At 40.1% G+C, this 18063-nt stretch overlaps 1 protein-coding gene across 1 annotated transcript in view; it reads right to left on the bottom strand.

The window, feature by feature from the left end:
* Nucleotides 1-11030, bottom strand: part of MDM2 (MDM2 proto-oncogene) — a 29897-nt gene extending 18867 nt beyond the window's left edge. Inside the window, exons 1-3 of the mRNA XM_069489596.1 lie at nt 10659-11030; nt 9913-9991; nt 6308-6382 (exon numbers count right to left, since the gene is read on the bottom strand). Coding sequence (XP_069345697.1) covers nt 6308-6382; nt 9913-9987 — 150 coding nt within the window. The 5' untranslated portion in view covers nt 9988-9991; nt 10659-11030. The remainder of the gene's footprint in view (nt 1-6307; nt 6383-9912; nt 9992-10658) is intronic.
* Nucleotides 11031-18063: the final 7033 nt, after the last annotated feature.

The following is an 18063-nucleotide window of genomic DNA, read 5'->3' as shown; positions in this document are numbered from 1 at the left end:
GAGACACAAAAGTTGGCAATACATTTTAAGATATCCAGATAAAAACTCATTAACAGCCACCTAACATGTATGGCATTTTACAGTTTACAACAAACTTTTACAAGTACCATCTCACACACACAGACTGAAAATAAAGAGAAAAAGATACTCGATGCAAATGGAAACCAAAAAAAGCAAGTAGCTATAAGTCTATTAGATGAAATAGATTTTAAGACAAAAACTGTAAAAAGAAACAAAGAAGGTCATCATATAATGATAAAAGAGTCAATTCAGCAAAAGGATGTAACAATTCTAAATATATATGCATCCAATACTGAAGGAGCACTCAGAGCTAAAAAGAGAGATAGATCCCAATCCAATAATTGCTGGAGACCTCAACACTCCACTTTTAGCACTGGACAGAACATCCAGACAGAAAATCAATAATGAAACATTGGATGTAATCTGCACTATAGACCAAATGGACCTAATAGATATTTTTGCAATGTTTCATCCAGCAGCTACAGAATTCAATACATTCTTCTCCTCAACTCATGGATCATTCTCAAGGATAAACCACATGTCAGACCACAAAACAAGTCTCAAAAAATTAAAAAAAAAAAACACAAAAACAAAAAGAAATCGTACTAAGTATTTTTTCTAACAACAGAATAAAACTGAAAGTCAATAACAAGAGGAACACTGGGAATACAAACACAATACAAACACATGGGAATTAAACAATATGCTACTAAGTGACCAGTGGGTCAATGAAGAGATTAAGAAGGAAATTAAAAATTTCTTGAAATAAATGAAAATGAAAACACATCAAAACCTATGGGATACAGCAAAAGCAGCACCAAGTTTATAGCAATATGTGCCTACAGCAAAAAAGTCAAAAAGCTTCAAATAAACAACCTAACAATACATCTCAAAGAAGTAGAAAAACAAGAGCAAACCAACCCCCAAATTAGAATAAAGATCAGAGCAGAAATAAATGAAATTGAAACCAAAAACATTACAAAACATCAACAAAAAGTTGGTCTTTTGAAAAGATAAACAAAATAGACACACCTTTCGCCAGACTAAGAAAAAAAAAAATAGAGAAGACCCAAATAAATAAAATCAGAGACAAAAAGGGCAGGCACGGTGGCTCAGGAGTTCAAGCCTGAGCAAAAGCAAGACCCCATCTCTGCTAAAAATAGAAAAATTAGCCAGGTATTGTGGCATGTGTCTATACTCCCAGCTACTAGGGAGGCTGAGGCAAGAGGATCACTTGAGCCCAGGAGTTTGAGTTTGCAGTGAGCTACGATGATGACACTGTACTCTAACCAGACCAACAGAGTGAGACACTGTCTCAAAAAAAATAAAAGGGAGACATTACAACTGAAATTGCAGAAATCCAGAGGATCATTAGAGACTAATGCAAGCAACTCTATGCCAATAAATTGGAAAACCTAGAAGAAATGGATAAATTATTCTTCGTGATTAAGTGGGATTCATCCCAGTGATACAAGGACAGTGCAACATATGCAAATCAATGTAATATATCAACAGAACAAAGGACAAAAATCATATGATCATTTCAACTGATACTGAAAAAGCATTCGATAAAATTCAGCATCGCTTCATTATGAAAACTCTCAATAAACTGGGTATTGAAGAAGCTTACCTCAACATGGTAAAAGCCATGTGATAGACCCATAGCTAGTATCATACTGAATGGGGAAAACCTGAAAGCTTTTCCTCTAAGATCTGGAACAAGACAAGGATGCCCACTTTCACTACTGTTATTTAAGATACTACTGGAAGTTCTAGCTAGAGCAATCAGACAAGAGAAAGAAATAAAGAGCATTCAAATTGGAAAAGTCGTCAAATTATACTTGTTTTTAAAACAGTATGATCTTATATCTAGAGAAACTTAAAGATTCCACTCAAAAACTATTATAGCAGATAAACAAATTCAGTAAAGTTCCGGGACACAAAGTCAACATACAAAAAAATCAGTAGCATTTCTATATGCCAACAGTAAACAATCTGAAAAAGAAACCAAGAAAGTAATCCCATTTACAGTAGCTACAAATAAAATAAAATACTCAGGAATAAGCTTTACCAAAGAAGTGAAAGATCTCTACAATGAAAACTAGAAAACACTGATGAAAGTAGTTGAAGAGTACACACACAAAAAAATGGAAGGACAGTCCATGCTCATGGATTGGAATTATCAATATTGTTAACATGTCCATACTACCCAAAGTAATCTACAGATTCAATGCAGTCCTCATCAAAATACCAATGACATTCTTTATAGAAACAGAAAAAATAATACTAAAATTTATATGGTACAAAAAAACACCCAGAATAGCCAAAGCCATCCTCAGCAAAAAGGACAAAACTGGAGGAATCACATTCTGACTTCAAATTATACTACAGAGCTGTAATAATCAAACAGCATGGTACTAGCATAAAAACAGACACATAGACCAATGGAACAGAACAGAGAACCCAGAAATAAATCTACACATCTATAGTAAACTTATTATCTTTGACAAAGGTGCCAAAAACATATAGTGGAGAAAGGATAGTCTCTTCAATAAATGGTGCTGGGAAAACTGAATATCCATATGCAGAAGAATGGATAAACCCTTATCTCATCATACACAAAAATCAAATCAAAATGGATTAACAACCTAAATCTAAGACCTGAAACTATGAAACTACTGGAAAAAAAAAAATGGGGGGGAAACGCTTCCGGACCATCAGTCTGGGCAAGGATTTCTTGAGTAATACAACTAGAGCACAGGCAACCAAAGAAAAATTGGACAAATGGGATCACATCAAGCTAAAAAGTTTCTGTACAACAAAGAAAACAATCAACAAAGTGAAGAGACAACTCAGAGGAGAAAATATCTGCAAACTACCCATCTGACAAGGGATTAATAACTAGAGTATATAAGGAGCGCCAATAACTCAATGGGGAAAAAAAAATCAAATAATCCAACTTAAAAAATGGGCAAAGGATCTGAACAGACATTTCTCAAAAGAAGACATACAAATGGCCAACAGGTACATGAAAAAATGCTCGACATCAGGCCGGGCGCGGTGGCTCACGCCTGTAATCCTAGCACTCTGGGAGGCCGAGGCGGGTGGATTGCTCAAGGTCAGGAGTTCGAGACCAGCCTGAGCGAGACCCCGTCTCTACTAAAAATAGAAAGACATTATATGGACACCTAAAAATCTATATAGAAAAAATTAGCCGGGCATAGTGGCGCATGCCTGTAGTCCCAGCTACTCGGGAGGCTGAGGCAGTAGGATCGCTTGAGCCCAGGAGTTTGAGGTTGCTGTGAGCTAAGCTGACGCCACGGCACTCACTCTAGCCTGGGCAACAAAGTGAGACTCTGTCTCAACAAAAAAAAAAAAAAAAAAAAAAAAAAAAAAAAAATGCTCGACATCATTAGTCAGAGAAATGTGAACCAAAACTACAATAAGATATCACCTCACCCCAGTGAAAATGGCTTTTACCAAAAAGACAGGCAAAAATGAATGCTGGCAAGGATGTGGAAAAAGGAGAACCCTCACACACTGTTAATGTGAATGTAAATTAGTGCAACCACTATGGAAAACACTATGGAGGTTCCTCAAACTCAAAATAGAACTACCATATGACCTAGCAATCCCACTCCTTGGCATATATCCAAAGTATGGGAACTCAGTAGTACATGGAAAAGGTATTTGCAGTCCCATGTTTATTATAACACTATTCACAATAGCCAAGATAGGGAATCAACCGAAGTGTCCATCAATGGATAAATGGACAAATTGTGGTACATATACACAATGGGATGTTGCATAGCCACAAAAAAATAATGCAATCCTGCCATTTGAAACATGAATGGAATTGGAGAACATTATGTTATGTGAAATAAGCCAAGCACAGAAAGACAAATCTCACATGTTCTCACTCATACGTGGCAGCTAAATATTAAGAACAATTAATCTCATTGAGATAGAGAGTAGAATGAGGGTTACCAGAGGATGGGAAGGGTAGCAGGGAGGGGGGATAAAGTGGGGATGGTTAATGAATGCAAAAATATAGTTAGTTAGAATTAACCATATTTGACAGTATAACAAAGTGACTGCAATCAACAGTAAGTTATGGTATACTTACGTTTCTAACACAAAGAAATTATTAAATGCATGAGGTGATGATACTCCAATTACCCTTATTTGATTAATTCATTTTGTATGCCTATATCAAAACATCACATGTACCCGATAAAAATATAACTATTATGTACCCATAATCATCACAAATTTTTAAAAAGGAGTATCTCATCCTTCTGATATTTCATAGAACTGTTATCGCTGTATCAGAAATGGGGAAACTGACCCCAGGTCTTTTGACTCCTAGTCCAATGCTCCTTCTACTGCCCCATACTAGCTTTCACTTTCCCATACGTGTCCCAGAACAAAGAGCCTATAACTGAAAACAGCATCAGACAATTTACACATTACAGTTACATAGTTTAACATATGCATTCCAAGTCTTTATGATGGTTTTGATTAATTTTCTCATTTCTACCTACTGCCAAATCCATACTTTGTTTCCTTAACTGTGTTGTGGCCCGATTACAGAACGGGGGATGAACACATAAAGAAACATACAGACACACAAAGAAACACACAGACACACAAAGACGGTGGGCACCAGTGGCTTTATTTTTATATTCCTTTTGTCCATCAGCTACTTCCTGGTACCTGACTATCTTTAGAGCCCTGAGGGGACATGTTCCATTTCTTATGCAAATTGCTCATGGAAGGCAGTCGTTTGCATCTTAATCTTTGGACCTCATTACCTGCATGCAGGACAATGAGACACGCCTAAGGCCCTTGGCTATTTGCCATAGGGAACAGTTTGTCTATTCAATAGGCCATTGACCTCTAGCTCCAAGAAGCATTCAGCAGTCAACAGGCCATGTCCGGACCCATTGACCTTTGGCCCCAAGAAGCACAAGCAAGTCCAGCTTCGCTGACTCTGGGCTCAAGCCAATTCTTGCCCAGGGACAGTCCCTACAAACTGATTATAATAATAAGGTCAATTCCCAATTAACAGCCCTAAAAATACCATTTAACCTGGCACTTCCCTGAAAGCACTAAGCATGTCAGCCCTACAGGAATATTCCTGTGTGATTATGAATTGGAGAGATGGCTGACGGGCAGTGGGAAAGGGAAGAGAACCTAGATTGCTTCTACCAAAGATCCCTTAAGGAAGTTTGTAAAAGTGTAGCTGAAAAGGAAAAGGGTCTGGAATCTCTTCCTGCTCCACCCTTCTGTTGTGACAGAGAAACTTTACCGTTTTAAGTAATCTGAGCCCCATAAAGTAAGCGGCACAGATGGGGAATAGGCACATTGCATTCACACTGAAATATTGCCTAAGATGGCTCAGTCTCTCACTGAAAATGTTTTGTACACAAATTGAAAGCTAGAGAATGCATTGAAATGTTGTATCCATTAAGTAGAACATATGTTCATGAATCAGCTCACCTCTATCCCAGAAAGATCAGTATACTGTACTCATGTATCTCTAGTGCAGAAGTTCTTAACCTGGGATCCAGGGATGCCCAAGAAGTCCTTGGATAGAATTTAGGGGGTCTATTAATTTGGATGGGAAAAAATTTTTTTCTATCTTTATTTTCACTAACTTCTAACTGAAATTTAGCTTTTTCTTCAATCACAAATGTAGGCAACAAATCAATAGCATTTGTAATACCTGTGATTTAATCATCAATAAAAACCACAAGTGTTTTCATATCATACTATGCATACAGCAAACATCTCAAAATATTACTTATACTCCTCACTACATCAAAATTATATTTATTAGATCTGTTCCTATATCTTAGTACTTAATGTGTTAATAACAAAAGCACATATATCACAAACTTGTTTACTATTTTTGATAACTATATTTAAACATAACTTTCCTTTGTAATCCTGTAAATTTACTTCATACATTTAAAAACAAGATTCCGAGGAGGAGTTACCAGTCTGAGAAGACTTTTACCTGTCTGACAAATGGGTTCACAGCATAAAAGGGTCAAGAATGCATACAGGGCTTCCCTTTGAGTTCCTAGCTGAGAAATGAAACTAGACATATAATTAGGATTTTCAGGTTCTAAATATAGTGCAAATGACCACAAAATTTAATGTTGCTGATAATTAAAAATCCCTCTATGTGGCCAATTTTATCCCCAGGGTCTTAAAAACTGTAATGGCTACATACCATTAGTAAGACATTAGTTTATCTCTTTCTCTTAGTTCAGCTTACCTCTTTCATGGTGTACGTGTCTTTTTGTGCACCAACAGATTTTAACAACTTCATAAGCAATGGCTTTGGTCTAACCTATAAAGAAAAAAAGAGCTACTATTATACTGTCCAAATTATTCCAGAACCATAAGCCCTGAATCAAACATGCCCATAAAGATGTTCAATAAAGGTAGCAGGTACTATGTTTAACAATTTCACAAGGTTGGACCTCAAAAAATAGGTTATAATGTTTTTACTAAGTGTAATGGTTAGACTATGTAAACTGAATACCACAGATAGTCAAGAGGGTTTGGAAAAAAAATTCTGGGAGAATTATTATGCAAATATGACAAAATTATCAAGTATCATTAGTTGAGATCATAAACAGTACCTATCCCAAGATAGTGAAGATTATTTTTCCCTCCAGCTATTTTTATCATGTGCTTACTGCCTTGCAAACAACCATAAATTGCTGAGATCCGATGAGCTTACTGTACTGATCCAATGAATTTATTGCAAGCTAACTTAGAGAATCCAATAGAAAAGAATACATCTTTAGGGTGGGTCCTGTTCTCAATCTTCACTTTCTACAGATTAGGTTCTTGAAAGCTAGAGAACTTAAAATGACTAACCCAAACTGACAAGGGTAACTGAAAGCAGATTTGAGGCAGCAACTCATGTCCCTCAACTACAACTCAGCATTTTCTTCCTACTATATCACACTGCCTCTTAGTGAGTCTACATTTCAAAAAACTACTTGACATTTACTGAGCTTCTACTATGCACTGGACAGTGCTGGATACTGCAAAAAGAAAATTACAAATGAGACATAGGACCTATATTTCAAGAAGCCTGCCAACTAGATTAGCAGTCATTTTTTTTGTTAAGGGTAAATGTTTTAAGCTTTTCATGCCAGATGAAAAGTATCCAACTCAAAAGTATAGATACCATGTAAACCAGCAAGATTTTATTTACAAAAACAGGCAGCAGGCCAAATTTGGCCCACAGGCTATATGCCTGACCCTGATCTAGAGGTTTTATAAGTGGTATTGAGAAAATAACCCACATGGCGGAGGAATGTAATGTGCTTATGCCCTTTCTCCCTTCCTGTTGCTGAATCAAAATCTGCAAAACTTGAGTATCTTTACAGCTTGTCACCCCATACAGACTGGTAGCTCTGTACCTCTCAAGATGCCCCTGTCTTGTATCTAACTTTGAAATCTGACAGCATTTGGGAGCTCTCAAAACCAGATTTTTAAAAATGGCCTGTTCCCAGCTAATCAACAATATCAAAAATATTCTTTAATTGAAAAACTTAAAATACATAATAAATGCAGAATTGAAGTATTAATTGTTCTGATCACACACTTTTTAAAAATGTGCTTACATATGTCCTTTCAGGCTAACGAATGAACCCTCTCAGAAAAGATTAAAAAATTACTTTTTCTCTTAAATTTTTATGTATGGTGTATTAACGACAAATTACATAAAATAACTCAAAGTAAAAATCCACAAGGGAAAGTCGTCAGTTTTTTACTGACTTAAAAAACATATATTAATAAGAAAATAATTATAAAAGACAATACCATTCATGGTCTCACATTTATGAACACAAAGATAAATTTCAGGTGAAGATGTAGATGTAAAAATTAAAAATACGAGAATAAAATATAGGAATATATTTGTAAGACCTTGGGATGGGATTGTTCTTCCAAAGCATAATATGAAATTCAAAAGCCAACAAAAGTCTACAAATTTGACTTCATAAGAATGTTCTCAGTAGGGGAAAAAAAAAACTTAAAGTTAAATGAAACATTAGTAAACACCAAAAGTCATATGCACTTAAAATACATAGAACTACTCCAATTAAGAAAAACACAAAAAACTCAAAAGAAAAATGGACAGATAAGACCAGGCAAACCCCAGAGGAAACAACTGATTTAACAAAATGGAAAGATGCCCAGCCTCACCAAGAGACTAGGAAAATACTAATCTAAATGGCACAGTACCTTTTACTCTGCAAAAGGCAAAAATATAATAATAATTAAAGACTGGTAGGCTGGGCGCGGTGGCTCACGCCTATAATCCTAGCACTCTGGGAGGCCAAGGCGGGTGGATCGCTCGAGGTCAGGAGTTCGAGACCAGCCTGAGCTAAGAGTGAGACCCCGTCTCTACTAAAAATAGAAAGAAATTATATGGACAACTAAAAAATATATATATATATATATATATATATACACACACACACACACACACACACACAAAAAAAAAAATTAGCCGGGCATGGTGGCGCATGCCTGTAGTCCCAGCTACTCGGGAGGCTGAGGCAGTAGGATCGTTTAAGTCCAGGAGTTTGAGGTTGCTGTGAGCTTAGACTGACGCCACAGCACTCATTCTAGCCCGGGCAACAAAGCGAGACTCTGTCTCAAAAAAAAAATAATAATAATAATAATGAAAAAAAAAAAAAAAAAGAAGACTGGTAATATTCAGTGGTGGTAGGAGTGAAACCTGTTACAACGTTTTGGTAAGAGTTACCAGCAGCAATCAAATATAGGTAAAATTTGGGATGCAGGAGTTCTATTTTTTTTTTTTTTTTTGAGACAGAGTCTCGCTCTGTTGCCCGGGCTAGAGTGCCATGGCATCAACCTAGCTTACAGCAACCTCATACTCCTGGACTCAAATGATCCTCCTGCCTCAGTCCCCCGAGTAGCTGGGACTACAGGCATGCGTCAACATGCCCGCTAATTTTTTTCTATATGTATTTTTAGTTGTCCATATAATTTCTTTCTATTTTTAGTAGAGACGGGGTCTCGAACTCCTGACCTCGAGCGATCCACCCACCTCAGCCACCCAGAGTGCTAGGATTACACGCGTGAGCCACCACACCCAGCCAGGAGTTCTAATTCTATAAAATCTTTCTTAACCGAAATAGTCACATAACAATTGTGTTAAGATGCATGTACAAAGCAGCACTATTTGTAATACTCAAAAAACAGGAGGCAACTTTAAAAAAATCTATCAGTAAAGGCACAAATAAATAAAAATGGTACAGCTGTGTTATACAGCCATCAAAAAGACTCTCTAGATTTTACTGACAAGGATGCAAGTTGTAGAACACCTCTAGTTTAATCCTGTTTTAGAACAAACAGGACAATAACATATTTAAATTCACGTGTGAACATATGTGAATATGTACACAGAAAAACCCTAAAAGGAAACATGATGGAAAGACTGAAATTTTCAGTTTTTACTTTATGTATTTCTGTAATGCCTAAAATCTTTACAAGCGCTATTTTTGTGACTTTTAGAAACCATTTAAAAAATTAAATACTGTCAGGTCAAAATAGAAAAGAAAATCAATCACATAACAAACATAACTTCAGCATCTATGCTTAAGAAATGTAATGGAAGTCATTTTTATAGCCCATGTGGTAAAGGGCTAAGAATATACTTACCCATTCTTACAGTTCATTTTTTACTCCAGAGTTATGCCTGAGCAGAATTTAAGCTACGTACACACAATTTCATTTCAAGAGCCATGCTACAATTAGGGTGCATGAAATTTAGCTGATTACCACATAAAATAAATTATTTTTAAAATTTACACTTGAGACAAAAATACCAACCAGGGTCTCTTGTTCCGAAGCTGGAATCTGTGAGGCGGCTACATCAGTAGATACAGACATGTTGGTATTGCACATTTGCCTACAAGTAGGAAATAAACACAGGATAAAACCTGGAAATAACGAAACATCTGTGAAAAAGACACCATATATAAAGGAAATAAATACTGCCTTTCTTAAAACTAAAGCTGTAAGTAAGTCGGTCCTTACCTGGATCGGTATAGAAAAAGTGCTGCAGGTCTGTGACCACAGGTGTCTATCCCTAATGGCCAGTGAATACAGCTGGGAAGAGGTATCCTTTAAATAGCCCCAGCTGGAGACAAGTCAGGGCTTAGCTCCTTTTACTACGGACTGGAACGTGTCCGAACTTGACCAGCCCAAGAGGAAAAGCTGAGTCAACTTGCTCACGCAACCAGCCCAATCTCGCCCAGACTCAGCTCCCGGCTCAGGCTGGCAACCGCACTGGCACCTGTGATCATCCCGAGCCCCGGTGCGGAGGAGCCCAGCAACCCCGCAGCCCCCCGCCCACGTGACTTTTACCCCGGGCTCCCGGAGAGACCCCCCCAACTGCCGGGAGCGCCAGCTCTAACCCTCGCCCTCCTCCCCCGCGGCGACCTTCCAACAAAACCTACGCAAGGCCACGTGCCCTGCGCCCCCACCACGAATAACACAAAGGCTGCGTGCGGAGAAGAGGCTGGAGACAAAGGCGAGCGAGGGGACCTAAGTCACGGCCCAGACCCAGGACTGACCTACTCCCTTTGGGCCGATACCTGCTCCTCACCAGGCGGGGGTTTTCGCGCCTGGAGTTGTGAGGGGTCCCTTGAGGCTCCCTAGTTCCCTTCACGGGGCGCGCGGAAGCCCCAGGCCCTGGGCCTCGGCGACCACTTCCACTCTCGGGGCCCAGGCCGCCGGGGAGCTCGAACGCACTAGTCCGGAGAGGAAGGAGGCTCCTGGCGGCGAAAGGGGGCAGGACCTCGGTCAGAAAAGTCAGAGCCGCCCCTCAGGCTCGGCTCTTGGCTCCCTCTTCCTTCTGGTCACACAGGCCGTACAGACCCCGCAAGGAGCCGACCTGGCGGAGGTTCCAGGGTACGCGCCCCTACCGCCCAGAGGGAGCGCGCGGGGCGCCGCGGCCCATTTGGGCGTTTACGCGCGCGCGCGCACGCGCCGGCCCCGCCGCCTCCGCCAATTGGGGACTGGGCTCGGCCGCACCGCCTCCGCGAAGGGCGGGCGGTGGGCGTCTGGATTCGGCGGGTCGCCAGGTGGGTGGGGGGCTTGGGGCGCCAGCTCCCTGGGGTGGGGCTCGGCTCTCTTCGGCGCCCGCCTGTGTGGTGCGTGACGCTTGGGACACTCCTTCAGCCGTTGTGCTGTTTTTGTATTTCATGTGTTTACTTCACACGACCGGGTTGGAGACTGCCGATGAGTGCGAATCTAAGTGCCCCTGCTACCAAAAAGAAACCAAAAGTAACAGCTGTGTGATATATTAAGCCCACTCCAGCTGCTGGAATTGTATACAAATGAGTTATTTTAAGACTTGTTTTTTAAGATTTAAAAATAGCACGGAATATAGGCTTATACACCAGTGCATGCAAGTGTTCTAATTGGAGAAATAAGACGGTGGTTACCGTTGAGATTTGGGGAGGAAGAGGGTGATGGTAAAAGAGTGCATGCTTTTAGAATGTTTGGGTTTGTTCATATAAGCTGTACACTGATTACCATTTAAAATATATATATATATTATGCGCTCAATTCTGAAAGACTCACCTACTTGCTCACATAGGTGTGGCAAGCGGTTTTGATGCAGTCTCAGAGATTAATGAGGACATGAAGAATTGAGGTGGCTCAACCCGAAAAGCACAGTCATTGCAAAGAACAGCTTTTCTGGCCAAGAGGTGATTAGTTCCTTGTAAATAAGAACCTTTTTTATAAAATTATGTCCTTCCCTTCTCCTATGGCCCAGCCTACTAGAAAGAAACCTTCCTTAAACATAGTGGTCATTCAATTGATTTAATTTAATTGCCAACATGATCAACTTCAGGGATTTAATGTGGCTTTTTAAAAAACAATCTCGGGCCTAGCACTCTGGGAGGCTGAGGCGGGTGGATTGTTTGAGCTCAGGAGTTCGAGACCAGCCTGAGCAAGAGCTAGACCCCGTCTCTACTAAAAATAGAAAGAAATTATCTGGCCAACTAAAATATACATATAGAAAAAATTAGCCGGGCATGGTGGTGCATTCCTGTAGTCCCAGCTACTCGGGAGGCTGAGGCAGTAGGATCGTTTAAACCCAGGAGTTTGAGGTTGCTGTGCGCTAGGAGGACCCCACAACACTCTAGCCCAGGCAACAGGGCAAGATTCTGTCTCAAAAAAAAAAAAAAAAAAAAAAAAGAACTGGGAGTCTCCTTAAATGCCAAGCAGGGGAATTTGGGTTTTGGACAGAGTAGGCAGTGGGTAGACATTGGGAGCATATAAACTGGTAATTGCTTCAAACGGTTTTAACAGGACCACCAAGAGCTGACTCAAACTGGACTGACTTTCCCCATTCTCATTGGCCTTGTGCTTCCAAAAAATTATCTTGACAAAATTATTAGAGCAGAAACAAAGGGCAGAACTGATAGGATTAGTCCTTTTCTAATGGAACTGAAAAGGAGGGGCAGAAACGAAGGTAGAAGTGATAGGATTTAGAGTGTTAGGGAGAGAAACTGAGGCAAGCATTCACTCTTTCACAGACTTGGTATTCACAACTTACTATTGTGTACTGAGCACTGCCACGGCCCCAGGTGGTGAGCAAGATAGTCATGCTCCCATCTGTCAACAGAACCTCGCAAGATGACTCAGTTTCCACCTAGAGAGAACCATGATACTGTTGACAAAAAAAGCCTGCAGGGATGGAAAAGTTGGGTTGTTTTCGGTGATGCACCTCAGAATAGAGTTGAGTGATAGAAAGCTCAGGCTCGATACAGAGCTTGAAGCAGCAACAGAATAAGAGGAACCACCTGAAAGCCAGCCAAGCCAGGGCAGTATAGTGGTGTCTCAAAAACTAGAATACTGAGTACTGCAGAAGTCAAAATGAGGAATAAGAAAGCAAACTGAATTGGCTTACTTTAAAAGCAGTTTCTATTGTTTGTGACTTTACCATTAAAAAAATGCAGACCAGCTGCTGTTTGCCTGCATTCCACCATTGTCCTGTGTCCTTCATTGTGCTTACTTGACGCTTTCCTGGGGGCAAGCTTCTGCCTCTTTTTCCATAGCATTGTTCTCCACGCCCAAGAGGTGGAGATACCTTGAATATCTATATATCCTTTGGGATATAAACTCTGTAAACATATCCACAATAAACATCGTGGCCCAAGGGCCACTTCATACTTATATTTAATAATGACAACTGACTAATATCTAAAGTAAGGTGGGTCAGGCGTGGTGGCTCACGTCTGTAATCCTAGCACTCTGGCAGGCTGAGGGGGGAAGATGGCTTGAGGTCAAGAGTTCAAAACCAACCTGAGCAAGAGCAAGACACTCATCTCGACTAAAAATAGAAAAAGTTAGCTGGGCAACTAAAAATAGAAAAAAAAAAAATTAGTGGGCATGGTGGCACACACCTGTAGTCCCAGCTACTCGGGAGGCTGAGGCAGAAGGATTGCTTGAGCCCAGGAGTGTGAGGTTGCTGTGAGCTAGGCTGACGCCACAGCACTCTAGCCCAGGCAACAGAGCAAGACTGTCTCAAAAAAAAAAAACCACACAGTGAAAAATAAACAAGATTTATCTCAGAAATGGTGTTTAGAATGTTGAAAGTTTCACAATATTTATGAGACTATCCAAAATTACAGAAGTAGTTCAAATTCCCTATGTCTTTCCAAACATCTGGAACTGAATAGTGTTACTAAAAGCAGCCTGGGCATAGTGGTTCATGCCTGTAATCCTAGCACTTTGGAAGGCCAAGGTGGGAGGATCGCTTGAGGCCAAGAATTTAAGACCAGCTTGAGCAAAAGCAAGACCCTGTCTCTACAAAAAATAGAAAACTTAGCCAGACATGGTGGTATGCGCCTATAATCCCCTCCCAGGACTTTGAGGTTGCAGTGAGTTATGATCGTGCTACTGTACTCTAGCCCAGATAAAAGAGCAAGACCCTGTCTGAAAAAAATAACTAACTAAATAAATAAAAACCAAAAGCCCAGCAAATAGTGAATATAAATATAGACTTTTTGTTTCTATTTTGACAAGTTTAAAACATTCAGAAACATTCACAGAATAATTAATATCCAACATAACCACTGCTCAAAAATTCACATTTGTCATTTCTGCATCAAATATATTTCAAAAATTAAACAAAAAAGTTGAAATTCCACTGTTATTCTTTTTTTTGAGACAGAGTCTTGCTCTGTTGCCGGGGCTAGAGTGCCATGGCGTCAGCCTAGCTCACAGCAACCTCAAGCTCCTGGGCTCAAGCAATCCTTCTGCCTCAGCCTCCCGAGTAGCTGGGACTACAGGCGTGTGCCACCATGCCCGGCTAATTTTTTCTATATATATTTTTAGCTGTCCAGATCATTTCTTTATATTTTTAGTAGAGACGGGGGGGGGGGTCTCACTCTTGCTCAGGCTGGTCTCGAACTCCTGACCTTGAGCGATCCACCCGCCTCGGCCTCCCGGAGTGCTAGGATTACACGCGTGAGCCACCTTGCCCGGCCCAGTGTTATTCTTAATCCCGTTCTCCTCCCCTCTCTTAAAGCAATCATAATGCTCAACTTAATGCATGTCCACTGAATCCATACCTATGACTGTAAATTTATGAATCCATAAACAGTAGGGACAGAAGACTGCATACGTAATGGGAATGAATTGCTGGGCCACAGAGTATTAAACCTTGTAGTAAGTTTCAACATCTAACAGGGCGAGCGCTCCTTATCTTTTTTCAATATTGTTTTGGCCCTTCTTGGATGTTATTTTTAAAACCAGTTTGTCTAATTTGTAAAAAGAATCCTATTGGGATTTTGCTTTGAATTGAATTGGATTGATTAATTTGACATCTTTTCAGTATGAATTCTTCCCAGATAAGACTATGACATATAGCTTTATTTTTTTAAGTCTATCTTGACATCCTTTAATAATGTTTTATCATTTTTTTCTTAAAGCTCTTGTGTCTTTGGCTAATTTTTTTCTGAGGTGCTTTATAACTTTTATTGCTATTTTAAATTTTATCTTTTCCTATTTTATTTTCTATTTGGTTATTGCCGACATATGAGACAATTATTGATTTTTGTATTTTGATCTTATAGCCAGCAATACTGTTGCATTTTATTTTATATATAAATATATAACACACAAAATATGTGTATATATACTATTAATTTTTCAGTAGATGCTCTTGGATTTTTTTATGTAGATAATATCATTTACAAAAACTATCAACTTGTCTCTTCCCTTCTTATACCTCTTCTTTTATTTTCTTATAACCATTAGAACAATTATTACTTTATGGAATAGTAGCAATGATAGTGGACATCCTCATCTTACTCCTGACTTTAATAAAAATGCTTTTAAAGTTTGATGTTTGCTGTTTTAGGTAATGCCCTATATCACAATATAATAGTTTTCTTCTATTTCTAGTTTGTTTGTTTGTTTGTTTGTTTTTAATATTTTTTCCAGATAATTTCTTTCTATTTTTTTTAGTAGAGACGGGGTCTCGCTCTTGCTCAGGCTGGTCTCGAACTCCTGACCTTGAGTGATCCACCCGCCTCGGCCTCCCAGAGTGCTAGGATTACAGGCATGAGCCACCATGCCCGGCCTCTAGTTTTTTTTAGTTTTTGTTTTTAATATAAATGAGTGTTCAATTTTATTTATTTATTGGAGATGGTCTCACTCTGTTGCCTGGAGCTAGAGTGCAATGGCATCATCAGGGCTCATTGCAACCTCAAACTCCTAGGCTCAAGTGATCCTCCTGCTTCAGCCTCCTGAGGAGCTAGAACTATGACACCACGTTCAGCTAATTTTTTTTTCTCTATTTGTTGTAGAGACAGGGTCTTGCTATGTTGCTTAGGCTGGTCTTAACCTCCTGGCCTCAAGCAATCCTCTCACCTTGGCCTCCCAAACTATTAGGATTATAGATATGAGCCACCACACCTGGTCTCAATTTTATACTATATGTTACTTTTTTATGCATCAGAAATGACCATGTGGCTTTTTTCCTTTATATGTTTTTTTTGTTTTTTTTTTTTTGAGACAGAGTCTGGCTCTGTTGCCCGGGCTAGAGTGCCCTGGTGTCAGCCTAGCTCACAGCAACCTCAAACTCCTGGCCTCAAGCAATCCTACTGCCTCAGCTTCCCAAGTAGCTGGGACTACAGGCATGTGCCACCATGTCCAGCTAATTTTTCCTATATATATTTTTAGTTGTCCAGCTAATTTCTTTCTATATTTTTTTTAGTAGAGACGGAGGTCTCACTCTTGCTCAGGCTGAACTCCTGAGCTCAAGGGATCCTCCCGCCTCGGCCTCCCATAGTGCTAGGATTACAGGCGTAAGCCACTGCACCCGGCCTCTCCTTTATATGTTAATGTGGTGAGATTATATTTATAGATTTTCTAATATTGATCATCCGTATATTACATAAAACCCTACTTGGTTACAATAGGTCTTTTTTTTTTTTTGACACTGATGAATTTGTAACAAATAATATATCAGGATGGAGCATGACTGAGAACTGATCCTGCTCTTAGAGGATACCAAATATTTCAGAGATTTCATAGGAATATTGCCCCGTTAAGAACAGTGACTCAAATCTCTTAGGCTAAATTCAAATAAGGCCCAACTCTTGGCCTGAGGCTCTGGTTCCCACAGGAGCAATACAGGCTGAACTGGTTTGACAACTTTGCCATCGAGAGTTTTAAGAGAGGACCAGAAACAACAGAAGTCACCTTTCAGAGGAATGAAGACTTTATAATCTCCCATATGCCCCAACGAACTCCAGGATTTGTGATCATCTCTTTTCTGAAAGGTGCCGAGCCACTCAACTGGCAGAAGAGACATAGTGAGGTTGAACAGCACCCCACTCTTTGGTGTGGAAGGGCTGCTGGAGTTTCCGCAGGTTGAGTGGTCCCAAGAGTGCAAACAGTTTTGCTGGAGGCCCCTAGGCTGGCCACTAGCTGGGTAAAAGAACCCTGGCAGCAAAAGACTATAGGATGTCTACTGGGAGCATGTGCTGAATTGGGGAAACAGAAGCTGAGCCTCATTCGGATCTCCCCAGTCCAAATTCTCACCAGAACTATGTCACAGGACCCTTTGAAGATCTATCATTTGGATACCTGCCATGTGAAGGGTACTGGTGGCCAGCTGGTATTAATCAGAGAAGTTTGGGACAACCAACAGAAAAGGACAGAAATGTCTCCCATCACCTAGTTGGGGTTCTTCACATGATGGCACCATGGTAATGTCCCGCTAATAACAGGGCAACAAACTTTCAAGGGCAATCATGCAAAGAAATGTAATTTTCCTCTCCCTCCTGCCTGCCACACCTGGTACTTGGATGGCAGGAGTAATGTAGTACTTTTATATTGCTGTGTAACAAATTACCACAAATGTAGTGGCTCATAGCAACACAAATTTATTAGCTCACAGTTCTGTATATCAGAAATCCAGGTGAGCCCACCTGGTTCCTCTACTCCAGGTCTCCTAAAGTCTATAGCAAGGTGTTGTCCAGCTTGGCCTCTTATCTGGAGGCTCTAGGGAAGAACCTGCTTTCTAGCTCATTCCAGTTCAGTTCTTTGTGATTGTAGAACTGTGATCCCCTTTTTCTTGCTGTCCGTGGGGGCTGCTCTCAGTTCAGAAGGGCTTCCTGCATTCCTTGGCACATGACCCCCTCCATCTTCAAGCCAGCAACAGTGTGTCAACCCCCCTTGGCCTTCCAACCTCTGACTTAGTCTTCTGATGCCAGCCAGAAAAAAACTCTGTCTTTAAAGTTTCATAAGATTTGATGAGATCAACCTACATCTCCCTTTTTCCATGTAACGTAACATAATCATGGGAGTACTATCTCATCCTAGTCACAGGTTCTACCCACTCTTAAAGGGGAGAGGATTATACAAGGGTAAGAGTCACAGGGGTCATCTTGGAATTCTTAGTACCACAAGTAAGAACGGGGAAGAGGGAATGGGATATGACAAGACCCATGC

Source organism: Eulemur rufifrons, chromosome 16 (genome assembly GCF_041146395.1).
Source record: "Eulemur rufifrons isolate Redbay chromosome 16, OSU_ERuf_1, whole genome shotgun sequence".
In the NCBI taxonomy this organism is placed as follows: Eukaryota; Metazoa; Chordata; class Mammalia; order Primates; family Lemuridae; genus Eulemur; species Eulemur rufifrons.
The sequence above is the reverse complement of the archived record's forward strand: the minus strand, read 5'-3'. Positions and strand labels throughout refer to the sequence as shown.